The sequence below is a fragment of the Hyperoodon ampullatus genome (assembly GCF_949752795.1).
Source record: "Hyperoodon ampullatus genome assembly, chromosome: 17".
Lineage (NCBI taxonomy): Eukaryota > Metazoa > Chordata > Mammalia > Artiodactyla > Ziphiidae > Hyperoodon > Hyperoodon ampullatus.
Genome location: NC_136930.1, coordinates 69,734,664 through 69,756,762, shown reverse-complemented (window position 1 = coordinate 69,756,762; position 22,099 = coordinate 69,734,664). Strand labels below are relative to the sequence as shown.

General features: G+C 48.5%; 1 protein-coding gene across 1 annotated transcript in view; it reads right to left on the bottom strand.

Moving 5' to 3' along the window:
* TG (thyroglobulin) overlaps positions 1–22,099 on the bottom strand; it is a gene marked incomplete at both ends in the record, with an annotated part of 239,988 nt that overhangs the window by 158,260 nt on the left and 59,629 nt on the right. Inside the window, 5 exons of the mRNA XM_079722325.1 lie at positions 5,732–5,896; positions 11,395–11,586; positions 16,696–16,804; positions 20,495–20,610; positions 21,147–21,263. Of these exons, the coding sequence (XP_079578451.1) occupies positions 5,732–5,896; positions 11,395–11,586; positions 16,696–16,804; positions 20,495–20,610; positions 21,147–21,263 (699 nt within the window). The remainder of the gene's footprint in view (positions 1–5,731; positions 5,897–11,394; positions 11,587–16,695; positions 16,805–20,494; positions 20,611–21,146; positions 21,264–22,099) is intronic.

Sequence of the window (22,099 nt, the reverse complement as noted above, 5' to 3'; positions counted from 1 at the left end):
TTGTGTGGTCTTAATTGACTTTAGGACACTTCTGCAGAGATCACGTGCTACATCTGGGGTTGGGGGGGGGAGGGGCGCCTGGTATGGGTAGTTTGAATCTACGACATGGGAGTGGGCATGATCCTAAACTGGAAAACCTAGGTTTCAGAGTCCATCTTTTACAGGCCATTTTCTCTTCTCTGTATCGTCACTTCCACCACACCTCTACTTATATTCCTTGCCCTTCCTACATAAACTACACTCCTGAATCCTTGTCTCAGGCTCTGCTTACTGCTAATGACAACTACTGTAAAGAACTAAGAGAGTCATCCTGTGTGTAGGTGTCCATCATATATCTACTCCAGATGCACTTGGTTACCATGAACATTATAGATGCATGTAAGTTCCTCCACTCAGCTCCCAGCAACCCAAGGTAGTGACAATCATTGATACAAAACAGACTCCCACAAAGAGAACGCCAGCCATCGGGCTGAGCCTCACCATTAATCAACAACATGAAGCCTTTGGGATGTAGAAAAAACCCAGGAGTATTTCTTCCAAGGCCTGTCTTTCCTATCCAATTTTAAATCCCTGTGGGCACTAGGGGATGTTCAGTCTGCCTATTTTTAAATTCATCTGCACTACAAGGTGTTGTCAGAAATGAGGCATGTGCAGCCCCAGAGCTTCCCAAGCCTTTTTCTTAGAAATAAGAAGATGATCCAGCCAACACCAAACAGCTGAAAACATCCGACATGTCCACTGGGAATTTGGGAGATGCAGACCCTGAGTGGACCCTTCTATTGAGACACACGTCAACCTGGCACCAGTTTAAACAGAAATCGGTGACAGGAAAGAGAAACCTCACAGCCAGTGAAACGTGCTGATAAGACTGCTTCCGGGTGATTTGTGGGGTAGCTTGTTTTGGGGTGTATTTGTTTGTTCTGGGTAATATTATAAGTCTACCCTACTCCCATGGAGCAGGAAAGGGTTGGTTGGCTTAAGAAATGAGGAGAGAAGTGCTAAAGGGGGTTCTTTGTCCCACAATCCTTCATCAGTCCATAAGATGAGCAAATAGGAGGCCCACTATACTTTAATAATGTCCATATCTGTCACCCCAACTAGCCTGTGAGCTCCTTGAGAGCAGAAACCACTCTACCTGTCTCTGTAGTCTACTACCTGGCCTCACACCCAGCTGCTTCTCAGGACGAGTGATAGCTGGGCTAGCTCAGCAACTCCCCTCCCCATGGCTGTCGTGCCCCTCCCAGCTCATCTCTGCAGTGCACGCTTGACCCGCTGCCTTTCCTGCACCTTTTGTTCCCTTCTCCCCACAGCCCTTTAAAATCTTGAAATAGAATATGCTGGTAGATGACATTCATTCCCCAATATCTGGAGTACAGCAGCCCCAGAGAGATGTCCAGGGAGCAAAATTCTCAATTACCAGACTCCTTAATTTGCTGGTATGATACAAGGATACCTCTGAAGCACTTTAATGCTTCCAGTAAATTAGATGCAGGGCCATTGCAGCAGACAGTGAGAGATGCCCCTGACAGCTCTGGTCTCCAAAGCTTGAGTTGAAGCCCCAGCCATGGCACTTAACGCAAAGATAGTTTCTTGAAGTGTGACAAGTCACAGCTATGAAATTCACTCCCATGAGCAAAAGTGTGATATAACCTCACACTTCTGCCTCAGATTGCCTCTGCCTCTCACCAGATTGTCAAAAGGATCAGTTGAGTTGACGGATGTGAAAATGCTTTGTAAAATGCGACACGGCTACTGGCGCGCTTACTATTTGAATTTATTGTGTTCCGTTGGGTTGTGATTTGCTACAACTGGCAATCAATTCACTTACATTTTACAAGAAAATACTCATTCTCCATGAACCACCTGCTGAAGCAGACCCTTGCCATACTGGTGAGTTGAACAGTGAGAGCAGATGTCCAGACCCGACATCCTACAGAGCGCCTCTGCTGGATGTGCAACTGGGGGACCAGGGACTCGGGGTTTGGAAAACGATACCTTAAACTGCAGCCTGTAGAGCACGTTAGCATTGCCTTATGTAATATATTTTAAAAGTGTGCCCCCATTTTACAGATGAAGACCCTGACGCTCAGGGTGGTTAGGTGCTTTGAACAAAGTCACGGAACTGGGGGACAGGTGGGGAAGCAAGATTCAGCCGCAGTATTTTAAATGCCAATCATTGCTCCAGGGTCTCCAGTATCTACTGAGTGCCCGCCTCGCTCCAAGCACTACTCCAAGTGCTTCACATGCTTTCCTCCTATAATCCTCCCAACCTCCCCAGGCGTCAGAAGTCACCATTATCCTCATTTTATAATTGGAAAGATCAAGACACAGAGAGGTCACATAACGAGTAAGCATTCACACTGGGATTTGAATCCTGGGGTCTGATTCCAGAGTCTGTATTTTAAAGACCATCTAACCATTTGCAAAATGGAAGGAAGAGGCTGGCCCTCAACCAACCGTGGGAGGGATAGAAATCCTCTTTATCATCCCTATCCCCTTCCCACGTGTTACCAATCCATTCCACAGTGTCTCCTTCAGTTGTTCAGATACCTGGAATCCTCACTCCTCTTTCCCTCCATCAGTATCCCTCCATCAATATCTGCCATTAGGAAAAGGTACTTATCAGCTCTTCACACTCTAGTAAGAATTTAAATCCCCATGTTTATTTTCTCAAGGACTAATTGTACTTAAGGCTGACGTCTCACTGTGGGAAGGAAGGATTTGGACCTATTGTTCCCAGTTGGAGGTGGCCTCCAGATCAGTCTGTGTGTAAGTCAACCTTCAATTTGGAACATCATGAATAGCCTCAGGCTGCCTGAAATCCCCATCCAAGGGTTCCCTTCTTAAAGCTTTCCCAGCACCCCAAAATATATATATATACACAGAGGGCACCGAAAAAAATAAAGAACTTCAAAAGTCTTCGGTAATCACTCCTCCTCAGGGAGGCCAGACAAGGGCATAGTCTTCACTTCTTGGGCACGTACCAAGCACACACTCTGTGTTAAGCATTTCACTCTGGATTTATTGCCCATGAATGGATCATATGTCTTTCTTCAAATGCTCGTTTCCACACTGGGCTACCTCTCAGAGTAATGGATACCATGTGTTTACTATCCATCATAGAAATAAGCTATTTGATTTTACTTATCCCCAAAAAAACTAAACCTCATGGAATTCCACAAATTCTGCAATATTTTTTCCAGGCTTTGGTAAATAGGCATTCCACAGATACTATGTATATTCTCTATGCCAGGTTTTATGCTCCATGGTGTGAATCCAGAAATGAATAAGACACAGTTCTTATTATATATTATATAGTAGGTCCAGTTCTTAAATATAACAAAAAAATGACATATTTTTAAATGATAATAAAATCATCTAATATTAATACTATGTGTCAGATACCATACTAAGTTCTACACGTGTATCATCTGTAAGTGCCAATATAGGGAAGCAGTTAAGAACGTCACTTTGGAGCCAGAATGCCTGGTTTCAGGTCCCAGCCCTTCTACGTGCAAGCTCTGAGACCTTGGAAAAACCCCACTTCTGTGTGCCTCAGTGTCTTCAGCTGTAAAATGGGGATAATGATAATAGTGCCTCCCTTTTTTTTTTAAATTAAACTTTATTTCCTTTTTGGTTGCATCACGTGGCATGCGGGATTGTAGTTTCCCGACCAGGGATGGAACCCGTGCCTCCTGCAGTAGAAGCGCGGAGTCGTCACCACTGGACCGCCAGGGGAGTCCCAGTAGTACCTCCCTTAAAGCAGTGTGTTGAGGATTCACGAGTTAGAACAGGTCAGGACCTTGGAGCAGGACCTGGCTCCTAGGGAGCACCACGGAAGACACGTTTCTATCACCATTGCTATTGTTTACCCCCTCCTTTCATCTTCACAACCCAGTGAGAAGGAAACTGTCATTACTCCATTAGCAATTAGGCCTGCAGATATTTTCTGGCTTGCTCAAGGTCACACAGCTGGTATCCAAAGGTGGGATTCAGCACCAGGGGGCAAACTCTCAGCTGGGCCAGGGAGAGAAGCAGCCAGGCAAAGGATCAGTTTAGATGCACTGCCCACTGCACTGTCTAACAGAGCTGCATGGAGCATGCATAAAGCTCTGCAGAGGAGGAAGCAAGAAGCCCTGCAGGGGTAGTCAGGGAGGGCTTTTGGAGGAGGTGACATTGAGCTCTCTGCCATTAGAACCCCAAGGGCTGCAGTACACTGAGAAGCGTGGAAACTTCTCCGGGAGAAAGGACATGGTCTCTGCCAGCCCTTAGAGGACCACCTTCCAGGGCATCTCACGGCTCCTTTGACCTCTGCCCAGTCCCCTCCTCTCCTCTATCTGGCTGACACCAGCTCGTGCTTTCACCCCTCTCAACTCAGAGGGTGGACTGGAACCATGGGGTCAAGTTCTGAGTTCACAGGCTGGCAGATAAATAGAGCAGAGAGGAGACAAGTTGGAGCCAGGCTGCCCCCAACCCCACACCGGGTCCGGAAGAGGTAAGTGAGCAGCTGGGCCCCGTTCACGCTGAAAACTCAGACTCTCCAGGTCGGAAGGAAACTTTCAGGTCACCTACTCAGTGCTTCTCAAACTTAGCGGGCATGGCATTATCCAGACAGCCTGTTAGAACAGATTCCTGGGGCTTCCCTGGGGTCTGGGGAGAGGCCTGAGAATCTGTATTTCTCATGATCATCTGGTGATGCGAAGCCTGCTGGTCCCGACCACACTGAGTAGCCCTGGCGTGGTGGTCCCTGGCTCAGGACAGAGCAGTCTCCACTCCTCCCTGGTGGAGGTCTGCTGAGAGGCAGCAGAGGCCGGGGCTGGGGGAGGCAGAGAGAGAGCTGACTGGCCGCCGGGGGCCTCGGGTGCTAAGGCCCCTCCCTGTAAAATGAGGAGGGGGGGCGGATGATCTCAGGGGTGATCTTTAGATCCAGTGCTAATACGCTTATGGAAAATGTTGGAAGAGCTTCTGAAAGAAAAAAGGGCAAGGAGCAAGCTCAATGGTTATTTCTGTCAGTGGAGCCCCTGTCGGGGGGCCGACAGTTCCTTGGGCCCCTGTATCTAGGACGGGCAGTGCGGTGGTCACCTCCTGGAAGTCCTTGACTGACAGAGGGGAAATACGCCCAGGGAGATAGCCCTGGGGACAGACCGCGTCTTTGACCCCAGTTCCTCCCCCCGCCTTGTAGCCACGCATTTTACACTGGACTTTGCAGTTCCCGCCACTAAAGGATGGAGTATGTGTCCCCGCCCCTGACTCCAGTCAGGCCGGGCCAGTGCAGTAAGGCAGTGGTGACGGGGACAGGTCCAAGCCGCAACCTTCAACGGCCTGGCTTGTCTCCCTCGTTCTTTCCTGACTCTGCCCACAGGAGAACGTGCTTACCCAGAAGAGGAGGCACGTGAAGTAGGGCCAGGCCGCCCTGGCCAAGTCCAGACAAGAGCGCTCAACCACCAAGTGACCCCCGAGACACGTGAAAGAGCCCGGCCAAGGGCAGTGCAGCTGCCCTGCTGAGCCAGCCTCCCCCCAAGCCAACCTGCGGCCCCAGAGCCACGTCATGCTTCCCGTGGAGCGCTGCTGAGATGCTCTGGTTGTTTTTTCTTCCCCTTTTGGGTACAGTTTCTTTTCAGAAGGATAAACACCTCAGGGTATGGAGAGGGCCCACAGCAAAGGGGCAGACCTTGCTGGTGAGGACAGTTCATTGTGAAGGAACGCACACGGGCAGAAGGCAGAGGCTTACTCTTGAACTCCTGGCCTCCCAGACGCAGCGTCGCCTGGCGGCTGTCCTGCTCATACGTCACCCCAGGACACGCAGCTTTAGCCTGGGCTTCCGAAGGGTCCCTCCAGTCTCTGACATGGCAAAGCAGGACATCGGGAGAGCTCAGCAACCCACAGATGATGGGACCTACAGAGTCATGAGAGGGGAGAGAGGTCAGTGTGATGGGGACCAAGCAGAGCCCCTTTAGAGACACGCGTCTGTGCCCTGAGAGGCTTGTAGGCTGTGGGCAGGTAACAACTCCTCGGGAGTGGACACCGGAACTCAGGAGCCTGGTTTTAACTTGGGCTATCCTTCCCCAGTCGTCCCGCAGTTGTCTTACTGGGAAATTCCTGAGAGGAGGGACACCACCTCCTCCTGCATGAGAGCACTTCTTCATGGGGACAGCAGCAATGACACCTCTGATACCACCAGGGGTCTTACTGCCAGAATCCTCTGTCTCCATTTACCATCTTTTTGAGGCTTCAAGGAAATAAACAGCTCTCTCTCTGTCTCTCTCTCTGTCTCTCATTCTCGTACACACACACACACACACACACACACACACACACACAGGAGATCAATCCTGAAGGAGCTCAGGAAGCAGTATTTAGATTCAAAGTAAGGAACTATTAAAAGCCAAGCGCTGTACACCCATGGCACAAGCTTCCCTGTTAGGAAATGAGCTCCTTGTCTCTGGACGTAACCAAGCCAAGGCTGTGTGCCCACATCCCCGGGATGCATAGAGAGAAATCCATTACTAGATTTGGTAATTGGAAGGCATTGGACTATTTTGTCTTGAATATATCTTCTAAATCGGAATTTTTAAAAAGCTACCCTAATGTTATGAATTTATTCAGTAGCAGAAAATCCTACCCCCAAGCTAACTGAATTTGATAGTGATTTTAGTTAGGTAAATATAAGTAACTCAAATGTTTTGGATGCCTGTGATGTGCCAGCCACTATGATAAGCGCTTTAAGTATATTAATCTCCTTAATTCTTACTGACATTATTATCTCCATCTCACAGATGAGGAAACTGAGCTTCATATAAGTTAAGTACATTGCCTGAATTTATTGAGATCTAGAAATTAAATACTTTATGTATTATTTGGATACATAACCCTGTTAGGTAGTATAGTTGTTCAGATTCTCCTGGGGAAAAAAAAAAAAAAAAAGAAAAGAAAAGAAAAAGGAAACATACCACCCCGCAGCTCCTATTCCCTTCTTTATCCTAATTTATATCCAAATCCAGATAAGTTTCAAACTTCTTGCACCAAAATTTCCCCAATGTAGATGACTCATGGATGTCTGGCTTATGAATGTGACATTTTGTTCTCTCCTGTCCCACTTTCAACCTGAGTAGTTAAAACTCATCGTCATCACTATCATCAGCAGCATCTCTGTGGTAAAAAGCTACCTGAGAGACCCACTAACTCGGTGGTTCTCAAACCAGGGTGTTTAGACCGATTATATCAAAATCACAGAGAGAGTTTTGAAAGTGCTTGTTCCTGGGCACCAACTACAGAGGTTCCGACTTGACAGGTCGCAAGGGTGGCATTTGGGAATTAGTCCTGTGACTAATTCAGCACCACAGGTGATCCTAGCACACAGCCGGATCCCAGAATCCCTGAGCTGGTGAGGTCACTTCACTTCACAGATGGGGCTGTTTGAGTGACTGCACAGAACTAGAGGAAGGACCAGAGGGCAGTGAGTGCCTCGCCCGGCCTGGCCGGACCCAGAGCCGGAGCCGAGCACAGGGCAGCAGGGGTGCGTTAGCGCCTGCCGAGAGCCCAGAGGAAGCCTGAGCTCTGCTGGCTGCCCCTCTCTGAAGCCAAAGAAAGAATCATGGACTTAAACAAGAGGTGGGGCACGTTTTTCCTCCGCCTCTCAGACCTGGGAAGAGAAACGCAGGCAGCTTTCTTCTTTAACTAATGCTCAAGTGTCGATGAGAACACCAGGTGTCTGAGAGGTGGGCGCCAGCTGGAGATTTGAAATCACTTTGCTGATCACGTGAGCCAGCTTCAATTACGCTCCCGGGAGCCTCAGGCCACACAAGTGCCACTGAACCCCATTTCCAAGTTGCCTCAACTCGTTGTGTTATAAGTAGGCTCATGAAATGTAGGTCCAGAAGCCTCATGAATTTCCACTAATAATTATCAGTGGAAACTAAGCCATTTCAGGGTTGGAGGTTGGCGGGGCTGGAGTCTTGCAGGGGAGGAGGGGACGGGGACGAGAGGGACTCTACCAGAAATTAAATGCCCTTCCAGGCTGCAGGAAAATCATGTCGCGGGATTCTGTTCCTGGTCATCAGCAGATCCAGCCAAAGCTTCACAAGTTAAAATTCCAGGACTGCCCATCAGACGAGACTGGGAAAAACATCTGCCTGATGTTTGATGTGTGTCTCAAAGAAAAGCTTAACTTGCAGCATTGCGAGGTGGTTGTTCAGATCAACATAATTCACGGATCACGGGTTACACTGGGAGGGAAAGACGGGCAAACTGCTTGCCAGGAATGTCATGGAAAAAAGGATTGTGTGGGCTTACTTCTCCACAGAACAAAGTAATTATTCCATAGATGACCCTAAGGAAAATGAAGTCAACCTTTCCAATTTGAAAAATCCTGTGGTCTGGTGAGTAATCGAACATCTGGGGAAATTGTGGTATCCTCAGAAAAGACATTAAGATTAAAGAAGGCAGAAAGCACCCTGGATTTGAATTGCAGTGTTTCTAAATATAGGCACACATAAAGAAGATATATACAGACACACCTCAGAGCAGTCACAGGTCTGGTTCCAGGCCACCACAATAAAGCAAATGTTGCAAGAAAGTGAGTCACATGGAATTTTTGGTTTCCCAGTACCTATAAAAGTTATGTTCACACTATACTGTAGTCTAGCACCCTTAGTCTAAAAAAACAAAGTACATACCTTACTTTAAAAGTGCCTTGTTGCTAAAATATGCTAACCATCATCTGAGCCTTCAGCGAGGTGTAATATTTTTTACAACAGTAACATCAAAGATCACTGAGAACAGATCACCATGACAAATGTAATAATAATGAAAGAGTTTGACAAATTTTGAGAATTACCAAAACGTGACACAGAGACACAAAGCGAGCAAATGCCGCTGGGAAAATGGCACGATAGACTTGCTTGGTGCAGGGTTGCCACAAACCTTCAATTTGTAAAAAAACGCAGCATCTACGAAGCACAATAAAGTGAAGTACAATAAAATGAGTGTGCCTGTGTGTATGTGTCCGTGTATATGTGTGTGTACAACATCTAATTTTTTGCCTATCTAAACACTGACATGAATGCGCATCACATAACCACAAAGCGTTAAACCTAGAAGGAATTTTAGGATTCAACTTACTTCAATCCACATTCCTGCCTGGGCTCCTTTGACCTCCAACAAAACATTCTCACTGTAGCCTCTGCTGACCACTGCGAGCTGACCTCAGCATTTTTCAGGAGTCACCTTGTTTGAACACCCAGCAGCATTCAAAACTGTTGACAACTTCCTTCATCTTTCAACCGTCTCCAGTCTGGTTTCTATGACCTGCTGCTCTCCTGGGTCTCCTCCTCTCTGTCTTCTATGCAGATTCTTCATCAGTTATGTAGATATTCCCCAGGGATCAGTCCCACCCTCCTCCATCTTCTCACCCAGCACCCCCTTCCTAGGAAATCCATCTGTACCCACACCTCTGCTACTACCTCAACGCTGGTTGTTCACACGTTTCTATCTCCCACCCAGACTCCCTCTCTGAGCTCTGGATCTTTTGTATCCAAAAGCTCAGTCCACATTTTGTGAATGTCTTAAAGCCACTTCATACTTAGCATATACCCCATATGGACCTTCCCAAATCTCCCTTTCCCATCACCAAATCGGACACCTGATATCTTCCATCACTCACCATACAACTGTCCCACCAGGTGACCAAGCTAGACAGCCAACAGTATCTACCTCTGAGTCTGGAGGGAATGATGTACAGATGCTGGAGTTGATCATAGCCATGGGTCTGTAGACTGATAAGTCCAGTGTCATGGATGATGTTCTCCAGAATACGTGGTCTCCCCGACTGAGCTCAGCTCCCAGGGACACCCACTCTGACCAGACTCTCTCTCCTCTCTTACCATCTAAACATTACCCATCCCGCAAAGCCTGGATCAAGTCTCTCCTCCTCCAGAAAGCTCTCCCTGACCACCAAGCCCCCTTGACATCTCCCTCCTCTACACTCAAGCCTCCTACGGCCTCAGACACCTGTGTCGCCTTGTGTCTCGAGCCTGGAGCACAGCGGACCTCCATACGCGCCTGGATGACAGCACAGATGAGGGAGTGAAGGTTATGGTCCTTCATGGTACCTTCGCCTCCCCAACCACATTCTAAGCTCCTTTTATTGATTCCCAATACCTGGAACATTGGATTGCACAGGTACGGTGATCACCTAAGGTTTATAGCTGACTGTAAGTGAGGGTCATAAAGAGATATATAAGAATACTTCACATATTTTTTAATCTTCAGAATTCTCCATAAGCTGAAGCTGCCAATCATGCAGTTGGTTACAGGTAAGTCCCTCTGTCACTAAATTAATAGCATACCAGGAGCCAAGCTCAAGTCCAGCATTTTGCACCCAGTATCTTTATAATGAATAGTCAAATAGGAATTATCATTCTCTCTCTTTCATGGATAAGGGACCTACAACTTAGTTTAAGCACTTGGTTCAAGAAAAGTGACATAGTTACAGAGTGATGACTAGAACCCAGGTCCGTCTGACCTAAGCCCCTTCTCAACCACCACGAGGCTACGTAGCCAAGGACACGGATTTATTTTTGTAAACAGAAGTCTATTCCCACTGGTGACAGACAATTGAAAATTACAGCCCTATGGGTCACAGGACCTGGTATACAGTAGGCACTCAATAAATAATCACTGAATGAATGATCATGGGTGATGGGAATGAACTAACATTTTTCAACCAAATGTGGTGGGTCCAGGCTTCAGAGGTGGCAGTGAGATGCTGTTGAAGATACACCTGGGCTCAAATCTCAGCTCCCGGGCTTCCCTGGTGGCGCAGTGGTTGAGAGTCCACCTGCTGATGCAGAGGACGCTGGTTCGTGCCCCGGTCCAGGAAGATCCCACATGCCGCGGAGCGGCTGGGCCTGTGAGCCATGGCCGCTGAGCCTGCGCGTCCGGAGCCTGTGCTCCGCAACGGGAGAGGCCACGACAGTGAGAGGCCCGCGTACCACACACACACACACACACACAAAAAAAAAAAAAAAAAAAAAAAAATCTCAGCTCCCTCGCTCCGTGACTGTGTCATGAGCAGAGTGATTAGGAGCAGCTGGTTGAATTCTCTGAGCCTCAGTTTCTTGGTTTGTGAAAATAGAGCTCGAAATACCTCCTCTGAAGGCAGCACTAAGGAAAAACATGGTATTAAAACGCAAAGTGGCCAAAATAGTATGTGACCTGTTGGAAGGGTCATGATAGTCCCTAATTTTGTGAATATCACATTCTAAGTGAGTGCGGCCACTTCCCCAGGCATTCTCCGTGTTGTGTATCCTGTCTTCTGCAATCCCACGCCTTCTCCAAACTTTCTAGACCACAGCTCGTGGAAGAGGGAAGCCCCAGCCCTCACTGTCATGTTACCTCCTTGGACCTGCGTGAGGATGAAGCCATCGCAACAGGAATCACGGTCACAGGCAAGAAGACAGAACAGATGGACTTCGGTCAGACTGGCTCCTGACGCTGAGAAGGCGACGGGGCTGTACATTCCAGAGAGCACACTTTGGAAACCAGTCTTTTCAAAGCTTTTCTGACCTGTCATGGTGAATTCTTGGCCTGGGGAAAAGGTAGAAAAAAAATTTTTTTTAAATCTCAAAACAATGCAGCGTTGAGCAGAGCGTGCTGGTCACATGACAGTGGGCCCTCTGACCACACCAGGTACAGTGTGCGGTCCACCAAGATGCCCTCTGTGCCATGAAAATCCCGGGCCTCCCGTCTGTGCAGAACAATGGAGCCCACCAAAGCCATGGCCCCAGACCAGCAGACCTGGACAAACACCTACCACACCTTTGAGGGTCTGAAGGGGAGATGTGGAGAACTGGCATTTATTATGGTTTTTATTATTACCAGCAAATATTTATTGAGCTCTAACTATACACACAGACACCAGGCCACGTGCTTTACCTAGACGACCTCATTTAATGTTCACTGCCCTTGAGTTCGGTTCGGACTGCTCTGCTGTCACGTGTGTTTCTGTAAGGCAAAGTGGTTTGAACACGTGGTGCACAGGCAGCTCGGCCGCTGCAATGCTGAGGTTGCATTGGTTGATCTGCAGTGTTCCCAGCTTGTCGCTGCCTTGTGTCATCAAACTACAAGCGAGTGCAGCACATACACGTGCAGCTGAAGGCAGCAAGCTTCAGAAACACAGGACTACATGATGCCCATCAGCCCACGGACTTCCTCTTGCCTCAGACTGGCCAGCGGCTCTGTCTTCAAAGTGAGGACCGCGATTTTCCTTCTCTTCCTGCATCTTTGTGCCTCAACATCTTCAGGCCCTCCCCTCCTCCATCAGGCTACCCTGCCCTCCACATTTACTGTAGCATTTCTTTGTGATGGATTCAGTATGTCTCTTTTTAAAGTTTTGCTAGCATTTTAAATAGGGTTGTTACTGTTTTTGTCAGTCCTCTGGCTAGAAGTGGCATGGTTTGGGTTTTGCCTGTCCCTAAGTCTCGTTTTCCCATAAAAGCCCAGTTATTTTTAGAGCATCTTTTTGCAAATATGAGGTTTTTTCAGATATATATATTTCACTATAGCCAACATGTCTGTTCTATTATTATATCCATTTTGCACTTGAGGAAAGAGAACCTTAACGAGTGAACAGTCTGGCCTAGGTTCACACAGCTGGTGTTGGCAGAAAGAACACCAGAGCCTGTGCTCTTGGCCACCCTGACCTCCCAGTGGTCTGGCAGGTCACCAGGTCTTAACCAACACATGCACCTAAAGGTGGTGGAGACCTTACAGCGTGGGAGCAAGAGTGCAGGCTTCAGAACCAGGCGGACCCGAGTGCGAATCCCCACAGCACCCCTGGCAAGTGAGTTCTTAAGTCCTCCGAGCCTCAGCTTTCCCTTCTGTAACCGGCGATGATGGTATATAATCCTCACAGATGCTGAGCAGATGAAAAGATAGACTGGACATTCAAAGGCTGAACCATGAGCTTGGCCCTTAGCTGACGCTCAGCAGATACATTACAGGTCTCCAAAAAGCCAGCACCTTCTCCCTCCAAGCCTTCGCTCACGCAGCCCCCCTCTGCCTGACTGTCCTCTAACTGTGCCAGGCCAAGCCCCCGCCCACCCTCTGCCAAAGCCCAGCTTGACTTAAAGGGCCCATCTCCCAGCTTTATACGGTTAGAATTCACCTCCCTCCCTTGATCTCTCGTACATTCTCTCTGTGCCTCTACTAAGGTTCTGTCATCCTTCACCCTACAGTTAAGCCACTTGAGACAGCTACTGCTGCCCCACCAGCTGTGATTCCCCGGACACAGTCCCCGCTCTCACAAGCAGGAGTCACAAGCCATGTGTGACTACTCGAAGATCAATTTCAGTTCATCAGAGTTCATGCTGCAATAGCCACATTCCAAGTGCTCAGTGGCTACATGTGGCTACTGGCTGTCATTTTGGGCAGCAGAGATTTATTGAGCATTTCCATCCCTGCGGAAAGTTCTACTGCACAGTGCTGCCCTGGATGGTAGGGCCGCGTCTCAGCTCGCTGGGCATCCTCCACACAGCCTGCACAGAGGACCACCTGCCCTGAGATCTGGGCATGGTGGGCTCCTTCTCATCCTTAGTTCTGACATTCCCTTCTAAGAAGTTCCTTCCCTGAGCACCCAAGGCAGCTCATGTTCATTTTTCTTTTCCTTTTTAAATTGTCATAAAATATACATAACAAACAGTTTACCACTTTAACCGTTTTTAAGTGTATAGTTCAGTGGCATTAAGAACATTCACTATATTGAGCATCGTCACCCCATCCACCTCCAGAACTTTTCACCCTCCCGACTGAAACTCTGTCCCCATCAGATACTAACTCCCCACTCCCCCCTCCCCCAGCCCTGAGTAACTACTGTTCCACTTTCTTCTCCATGAATTTGGCTCTCCTAGGTAGCCCACGTCCATCTTTACCCCAATGTCCTGTTTCATTTTCATCAAAGCACTTATCACCCTCTGAAGTGCTTTTATTGCTGGACCAATTCCTCTATCAATCAGGGATTCTGTCTGTTTCGATCACAGCGGCATCCGCAGCACCTGCGAAGTGTATGTCCTTCCATGGGCACTCAGTAAACATGTATGGGGCGTGTGATGCTGGGCTCACCCACACGGTGGTGGAGTCCTAGACAATGGAGCAGGTCTGGGAGATGTTCCCGAGTTGGGGGAGGTCGGGCCTATAGTCCTTGGTCCACCTGGATGCAGTGTGACAAGATGCTTCCTGTTTCTAGGCTTCACCTGTGACATGAGGGCTAGATAATCTCCAAGGAACCTTCAGGCCCTGACTTCCTTTGATACTGAAAAATCACATGGCTTCTCCTCCACAGTCAAGGCCACGGACCTTAAGTGGGTCTGGACAGAGGACGGCCCTGAAGGATGGACCAAACTGTCCCATCTTCCAGGTCACTTAAGCGCAGGCATGTGGAGGGACATGCTGACTACCTACTGGGTGCCACGGACTGTGCAGGAGACTTTCAGAAACTGTGTCCTTTTCTGCTCAGCTGTGCCATTTTATTCCCACTTTATAGAAAGTAAAATAAAGAAGTTGTTCCCGATCAAAGATAGAACTAGTACGTTGGGAGCGGGGGAGTCGAAAGCCAGATCCAGTTTACCTCCCTTCTCTTTTCATTACAACAGAACCCAGAATGGCTGGGTCTGTGCATTTTCTGCTTGAAAATATAAAAGGCAAAACAAAACAAAACAAAACAAAACAAAAAAAGGCAGAAAACATTTCTGCCCTTGATTTAGCTTGGCAGCCAAGAAGCTTCACAATTTCCCTTGCAATTTTCCCCCAAAGTATAAACTTGCAGGAGACAAGGAGGAGAAAAAAATAACAAACACTTAAAAAGAAATACAATTGCCTTTTAAAAAAAAATATGATAAAAGGCCAAAGTAGGGTTTTAAAGAACATTTTTGAGAGAGGTTACTTGTTTTATTTTGGTTTTCCTTTTCAGAAAATAATCTCTGTGCTCTGTCATTTTTCAAAATGGGTAGTAAAAATAATTGGAATAAACACTGGGGCAGACATTCTAAAACCTGGCCAGAGATCAGAGAAAACCCAGCTCTGCTGGACTCCATTCTCCCAGGGGAGCTCTCATTTCAGACAGGATGGAGGTATTAGGCGAAAGAAGGACCAGAGACAAAAGTACACAGACGCTTGTCCCTGCCGTGGGCTGAGCCTGCTACCGAGGTCAGCCGAGGCCCTGGGTCTGGCCCGAGGCATCCTCTCCGTCGCCAGCTGCTCGCAGCGCAATTCTGAAGCTGCTGGGAGCAGGCTGCCTGCCTGGAGCTTCAGACCTAAGGAAGTGACATGCCTGCCACCTTCATTCCAACCCCCCACCCACCCACCTCCCATCCTCGCTCAGGTCCCCTGGCCTATCTTCTGGTCCACAGCCATTGCCTCGGGTCATCGGGAAACTGTTAGCAAGAGTGACAAGGATCGTAGAAGCCCTCCTCTGGCTCCTCACCACACGCCACACACTGTTTTAAAAGCATCGCATCATTCTGAAAGCATCTTCATTCCCACCTCCCAACAACCTCAGTTCACCTGCGACTCCTGTTTGACTAACGGAATCACAGCAGCCTACAATGTCAAGGAACTTGTCCACCGTCACACACAGCTCGTGGTGGCAGAGCTGGGGTCAACCCGCCAGGCGGGCTCCAGCCCCCTCACCCTTAACCGCAGGAAGCGGGGCCGGGAGAGCGGTGACTAGAAAGGGCATCACAGCTCACGGGCAGAGCGTAGTCGTGGGCCAGGGCTCAGGACCCTGCACTGCTGTCCCCTCTCTTGGCCCTGATGGATAGGGCAGAGTCGTGCAGGCTGTAGGGTTCTTGGGGAAGACCCACTGCTTTGTTACAGTGACCAAAAGTATCTCCCTGACTCCCTCTGTGAGGTCGTGTAGGGGAATCAGACGCACTTAGGTTCAAACCCAGATCCCCAATTTACTAGCAATATGACCTTGGGCAACACTCTTAATCTCTCTGAGCCTCAGTTTCCTCATCTGTAAAACAGGGATTATGATCCCATTTTCACCTTCCCTCAAGAATCTCTGTGAGGGTGGAATGAAAGGTGCCTGGGGAAGTGAGCTGTAAAGTATAAAACACGAGACGGCTTCACTACTCAAAGTGCAGTCCAGGGACCAGCTGCTCTGGCGTCCCTGAGAGGTTATTTGATAGGCAAAATCTTGGCCTTACCCTGACTTACTGACTTGGCGTCTGCAGTGTTACCAGCCCCCAGGTAACGTGCATACACACTGCAGCCAGGGAGGTTCTGAGTGCGGGGCAGGGAGAGACAAGAGCTCGGAGGTCTGGCTGCTTATGAGAAGGTCTGACAGCTTCCAGGGCGTGTGGACAGGAAAGCGAGAGGGCAGTGAAGGCCCGTGAGCTGGAGGGCCAGGATGGGCAGCTGCAGGAGCCCAGGGCCTGTGGTCCTGCTGGGGACACCCCCATGTCACAGGCAGCCACATGAGCTTGCAGAGGGCACACGGTGTGGACTCAGCTGGCCTCTGCCCGCAGCCTTTGTGTCTGCTCTGCAACTGAATCGCTCACCTGCAGGATGCGCCTCCCTGTCCCTTGCGCTGGGGGCAGCGAGGCTCCTCTCCAAACACGTCCTGCGGGGAAGCAGCTCCAGACACTGAACAGGCTAAGCCACTGGGGCCCCGAGCTACCCAGCTCATCAACCTACCCTTTTTCAGATACACAGCTGGAGAGTCTCCACCCCTGCTCCTCGCTTTCACCTGGCACATCAGACTTCCAAAGCTGGTGGCCTTCGAGGTCCCCAGTGCATCTTCCTCCTAAACGTGGAAAGAGGCGGAATTATCGTCCGGTGACATTTAACAATTAAATTCAACAAACATTTATTCAACTCCAACCAAAGCTAGGCACGGGGGCTACAAAGATAAATAAGAGAAGACTCCTGCTCCTTAGTTTCTCCCCATCTATTGAAGCACACAGACATGTAAGCAGTAAATTCCAGCCCAGAGTGTTAGCTGCAAAGACATGTGTAATAAAAGAGGAGATAATTACCCCTGAAGAAGGAGTGGTTAACTCTATGGAGAAAGGGGAGTTGGAAAATTTTCCCAGAAAAAGTGAATCTGGGTGGGGTTCTGACGTATAAATAAGAGTTTGTCCGGTGGAAACAAGAGAAGGGGGATTGTAAGCAGAAGAAACAGCAGAGATGGAGACCTGGGATCCCGTGGGTGTTTTCATTAACTACGTCTAGTGGTTCTCAGGGACTGTCAGTTATGAGAGGGGCGTGATGGGAGGAGAGAGAGAGAGAGAGAGGCAGGGTCCAGCCCCGGGAAGACCTTGTGTGGCACGCAGCTTGTGCGCAGGGAGGATCGGGGGAAGGTTCTTTAGCCTGGAAATGGGGAGGTCAGGCTTCTGAAGATCTTGCTGTTGTCCAGTGCCTCTGCCCCTAGGCCCAGAGCTCTTGCCGGGTGGGCGTGGTAGGCGAAATCTGTATCAGGTTCTGTCTTGTTTCCAGTGTCTTGCCCCTCCCTGCCCCCACACCCTGCAAAGTTGCCCAACGTTGAGTTTCCCAGTTGAAGTTTGGGAATTTGGGGAGGGCAGAGGCTGAAACACAGGCTATTGGAAGGCAACAGCTCTCCTTGCTGTTTGAAAAACCCCGAACTCACTGAATGGATGATGGTCTTAGGAGGGAAGAAGGGCCTTTGAGGAGGTGGGATTCCTGCAGACTGAGAAGGACCTGAGCCTTGGGCCCCAGATTACAGGAGCCCTGGCCCCGTCTGCAGTCAGGCTCTGCTGGGTGGCGGCGGGCTCTGAGGGAGGGGGCGGAGGTAACCCAAAGCACGGGGCTCCTGCCTCAGCAAGAGTCCCTTCCCCACCCCGAGCCTGGCCCAGACCCAGTGGTGCCAAGGGGCCCGCAGTCAGCTCCTGGGACCGTGGCCTCAGCTCTGGGCTGGGTGGACCGATCCCTCATGGTCAAAGGCACTGCAGGGCCCCGGCCCCGGAGAGGAGCCTTACTAATGGTTGAGATGGAATCCCCGTCGACCTGATGTGTGGATAACACACTAACAACCATGGTGAAGACTAGGACAAAGGTCATTGAGCATTTCCTCTGCAGCAGAAACTGTCCTGTGAACTTTCCCATGTATGACTTCACAACAGTCCCGTGACGCGGGTGCTGTTATTACCCCATATTTATGGGGGCTTTGAGGAACCAAGGTGCAAAAGAGCAACAGGCAAATAGTGGGGCTGGGACTTGAACCCAGGCAACCTGGCTCCAGAGTCGCTTTCTAACTACTCTCCCTGTAAGACAGTGTCTCTCATGGGCTGAGGGGTTGAAGTTAGAGTTAGTTCTTTTTTTGCCTTTTTTAATAAAATGAAATGTTGTATATCTTGTAGAATAAAATCCACACTTACTGAGCAAGCAGCTGTCAGCAGAGGATCAGGTGATCAATAATCTAAGATGTTTACTCACAGAAATGCCAGGTTCTTAGTAAGCACTCAACAAATGTCAGCTCTTTCCGTTATTAGTAATTCTATAAGCTGGTTCTGATCCCTTAGGGAAGCACAAGTAGTAGACGTTCTTTAAATCAGGGATTCCCAAGGACTTGACAGTTGCCTAGGGAACCACTGTCACTGACAGCTCTGACCCTCAGACCATAAAGGCCCTGACGGAAGTCTGGACAGAGGTGTCCTATTATTAGCACAATCACTCACCATGGACCAGCCAAGATGCGGGAGCAGCACCTGGACCCTGATAACAAATAAGCCCAGCTTGTCTGCACTGTCCCAGGGCAGGAGAGGCGACACTGAGAGCACGGCTCAGTCCTGACCTTAATGGGTTAAGGTGGTGAGTTCTTGCTGAGACCAGCCTACTAGCCCATCCTCCCTCCCCCACCCCACCCCCTTTTCCCCCTGATATATCTTAAGGCAGGTCTGAATCATGATCGCAAAAACAAATAAAGGCGCGGTCATCCTCCTCAAAATGCTTTAAACTCAAAGAAGTGAACGTGTCCTCAACAATCTACTGTGTGTATGGAGTTAGTGTCTCGGATCCTCACCAGACTCCATCTTACCGATGAGGAGACAGAGGTTAAGGAACCTGCACATGGTAAACAGCCCCGAAATGACAGGGTTGAGATTCAATCCAAGAGAGCTCCCTGCTCTTCTCAAGATCCTACAGCTCCAGGCCCCAGCTTGAGTCCTAAAATTCAGGGGTCCACCTTCCATGCTGTTTCTGGGCTGTCACTTATGAATATGCAGTTGCACACAAGCACTGGTACCTGGTGCTGATGCAAAATTGCTAAAAGGGGACTTTCCTGGTGGTACAGTGGTTAAGAATCCGCCTGCCAATGCAGGGGACACGGGATCGAGCCCTGGTCCGGGAAGATCCCACATGCCGGGGAACAACTAAGCCTGTGAGCCATGGCCGCTGAGCCTGCGCTCTAGAGCCCGCGAGCCACAACTACTGAGCCCGCATGCTACAACTACTGAAACCACGTGCCTAGAGCCCGTGCTCCACAACAAGAGAAGCCACCACAATGAGAAGCCCACTCACCGCAACTAAGAGTGGCCCCCGCTCACCACAACTAGAGAAAGCCCGCACGCAGCAACGAAGACCCAACGCAGCCAAAAATAAATAAATAAAATAAATAAATGTATTAAAAAAAAACTGCTAACAAATCTATATGCCCTTAAATGTGAGATAAATGAGGTCCATGCAAAGAATGGATTGGTATGTTGCCATTAAAAAGAACAAGGGTCATTTTTTAGATGCAGAAAGATAAATATTATGTAAGAAAATCAAGGTAGGAAAGAATATGTATTGTAAAATATTAGCATGTAAACAAAAATGTTTTTATGTAATAAACACTTATAAACACATAGAAATGTTCTGGAAGGATCCATAAGGAATGGAGGAGTGAAAATGGAGATTTGCATGTGGCTAAGAGTTAGGAAGTTAGGAGAATTGCTTTTCACTGCATACCTTTCTGTCCTAATTCATGGTTACAATGAAATTGCTGATACCCGACCAGCTTTGACTTACTGAAACAGCAATTTCATGTGGTTCTAACTAATATTTAACTTTCTTTTCCATTTTAAGCCATAATCATGTTTTACTTCTACAATGGGAAAGAATGCTGGGGCCTGGGGCTCAGAGAGACAGATGGTATTTTGGTCTCTGGACAATGTCCTGGCATGTCCAGTGGCTCAAGCTACCCAATGAGATAAGCAGGTGGGGGACAGGGGGCTCATCACTGAAATCCTCTTCTGATGGATCTGTCTGGAAATGGTCCTGCTCAGATAAACAGTCCCTAAGTTAACTTCATCCTGAGCCATCACTGGTCCTCTGCAGTTTCAATTTCCCAAAGTCCCATCGTTTTGAAGAAGTAGAGGTAACGTGGGATCAGCTATTGACAATCTCATTCCATCACCTGATCAAAGTCGTGTCACTTCAATCAGGGCATGTCTGATGTAGGACAAGAGACACCCACCATGCAGCTGCCATGACTCACCCGACCAGAAGTTGTGCAGGCGATGTTGTCACTTGCCCAAGCATAGAAATCGCAGGAGACTTCTGATCCTGCCGTGGACACGGTGAGGAAGCTGCAGGTTTCATCTAGTGCACAGTCTGCAAGCACCATGGGACAGTCACCCACCAGTCCCTCAGGAGATGCTGAGGACAGATGGACACATACCCCTACTCCCTGCCCCCCAAACACACACACACACACACACACACACACACACACACACACACACAGTAACATGGGTTACAATGACTATTCATGGAGGATTGGAGGATTATGAGATAAGGCTCCTAAAGATGAATACTCAGTGAGTAGTAGTTGTTATTACCTATCCCTGGCTTGACCGCTGAAATAAACAGATACATCTCCTGATCTGGACAAAATGCTCTACAAGGAACGAATGTCCTTCAATTCTGCTCCCTGACATCTGGCAGAGCCTCGTTCTTGGCAGGTGGTGGATGCACTATAAACTCCTAACTGAAATTATGAGTTGGATGCACATTTTGAGAATCAAGTGATTTATAAAGTATTTTTTATAACGTATATTTGATGATCATTTCAAGGGTTGTACTTGATGTGTCTTGCAAGATCAGCGCAGCATATTCATACAGCACCACCCAGGTGCCCGGCCCCTCACCTGCCAAGCACTGCGTCAGTGAGGACTCAGAACCGGGAACGTCGGACTTGACCACCACAGCAACATCTGCATCGAAGATCACCTTAGATTCTGGGAGCTTCTCAAATTTCCTCATCACTGAAAGGAAAGCAAATCTGTGAAATGTGACTCTGAAGGGTCTGGGGCCTCTGCAGAGAAGCCAAAAAGAGTTTTAGGTCAAGAAATCACTTCCCACTCACAGCCCTTGGTCACACAGGTGTTCCAAAATGAGAAATTCCCTTTTAAGGGTAGTTCCAGAATGCTGCCTCATGGCTAACACTGAGAGCTATAACTTGCCATGTCTCCTTTTTCCACCTCATTGTCAGGAAGTAAGAAGAATAATTTAATATTGTATTAGTTCTCACAACTCCCTTTTTCACATTGATATTGATTTTCTATCTAAATTTATATTTCCTTGTCCTTATCTTTTTGTGTGTGTGCGTGGTACGCAGGCCTCTCACTGTTGTGGCCTCTCCCGTTGCGGAGCACAGGCTCTGGACGTGCAGGCTCAGCGGCCATGGCTCATGGGCCCAGCTGCTCCACGGCATGTGGGATCCTCCCGGACCGCGGCACAAACCCACGTCCCCTGCATCGACAGGCGGACTCTCAACCACTGCACCACCAGGGAAGCCCACTGTCCTTATCTTTGAATGCTAATGATATCTCATAATTATTTTATGTATAATTCTATAAATAAAATATTTTATTTATAATGATATCTCATATTTATTTTAAAACAACGTGTCCACTTTCTGGAAAGAAGTAAGTTATTTTTAAAAGACAAATAAAACACGTGCACATGGGCTCACGTAAGTCTGAAAATGTGTCACGAGGCTCAGATATGTTTATGATAGTATTTGTTTAAATGATATGTTAGCATCTGTTTTCCCAGGTACCATCAACACACCTGAGCTCCTATCTGTAGGAATGACACA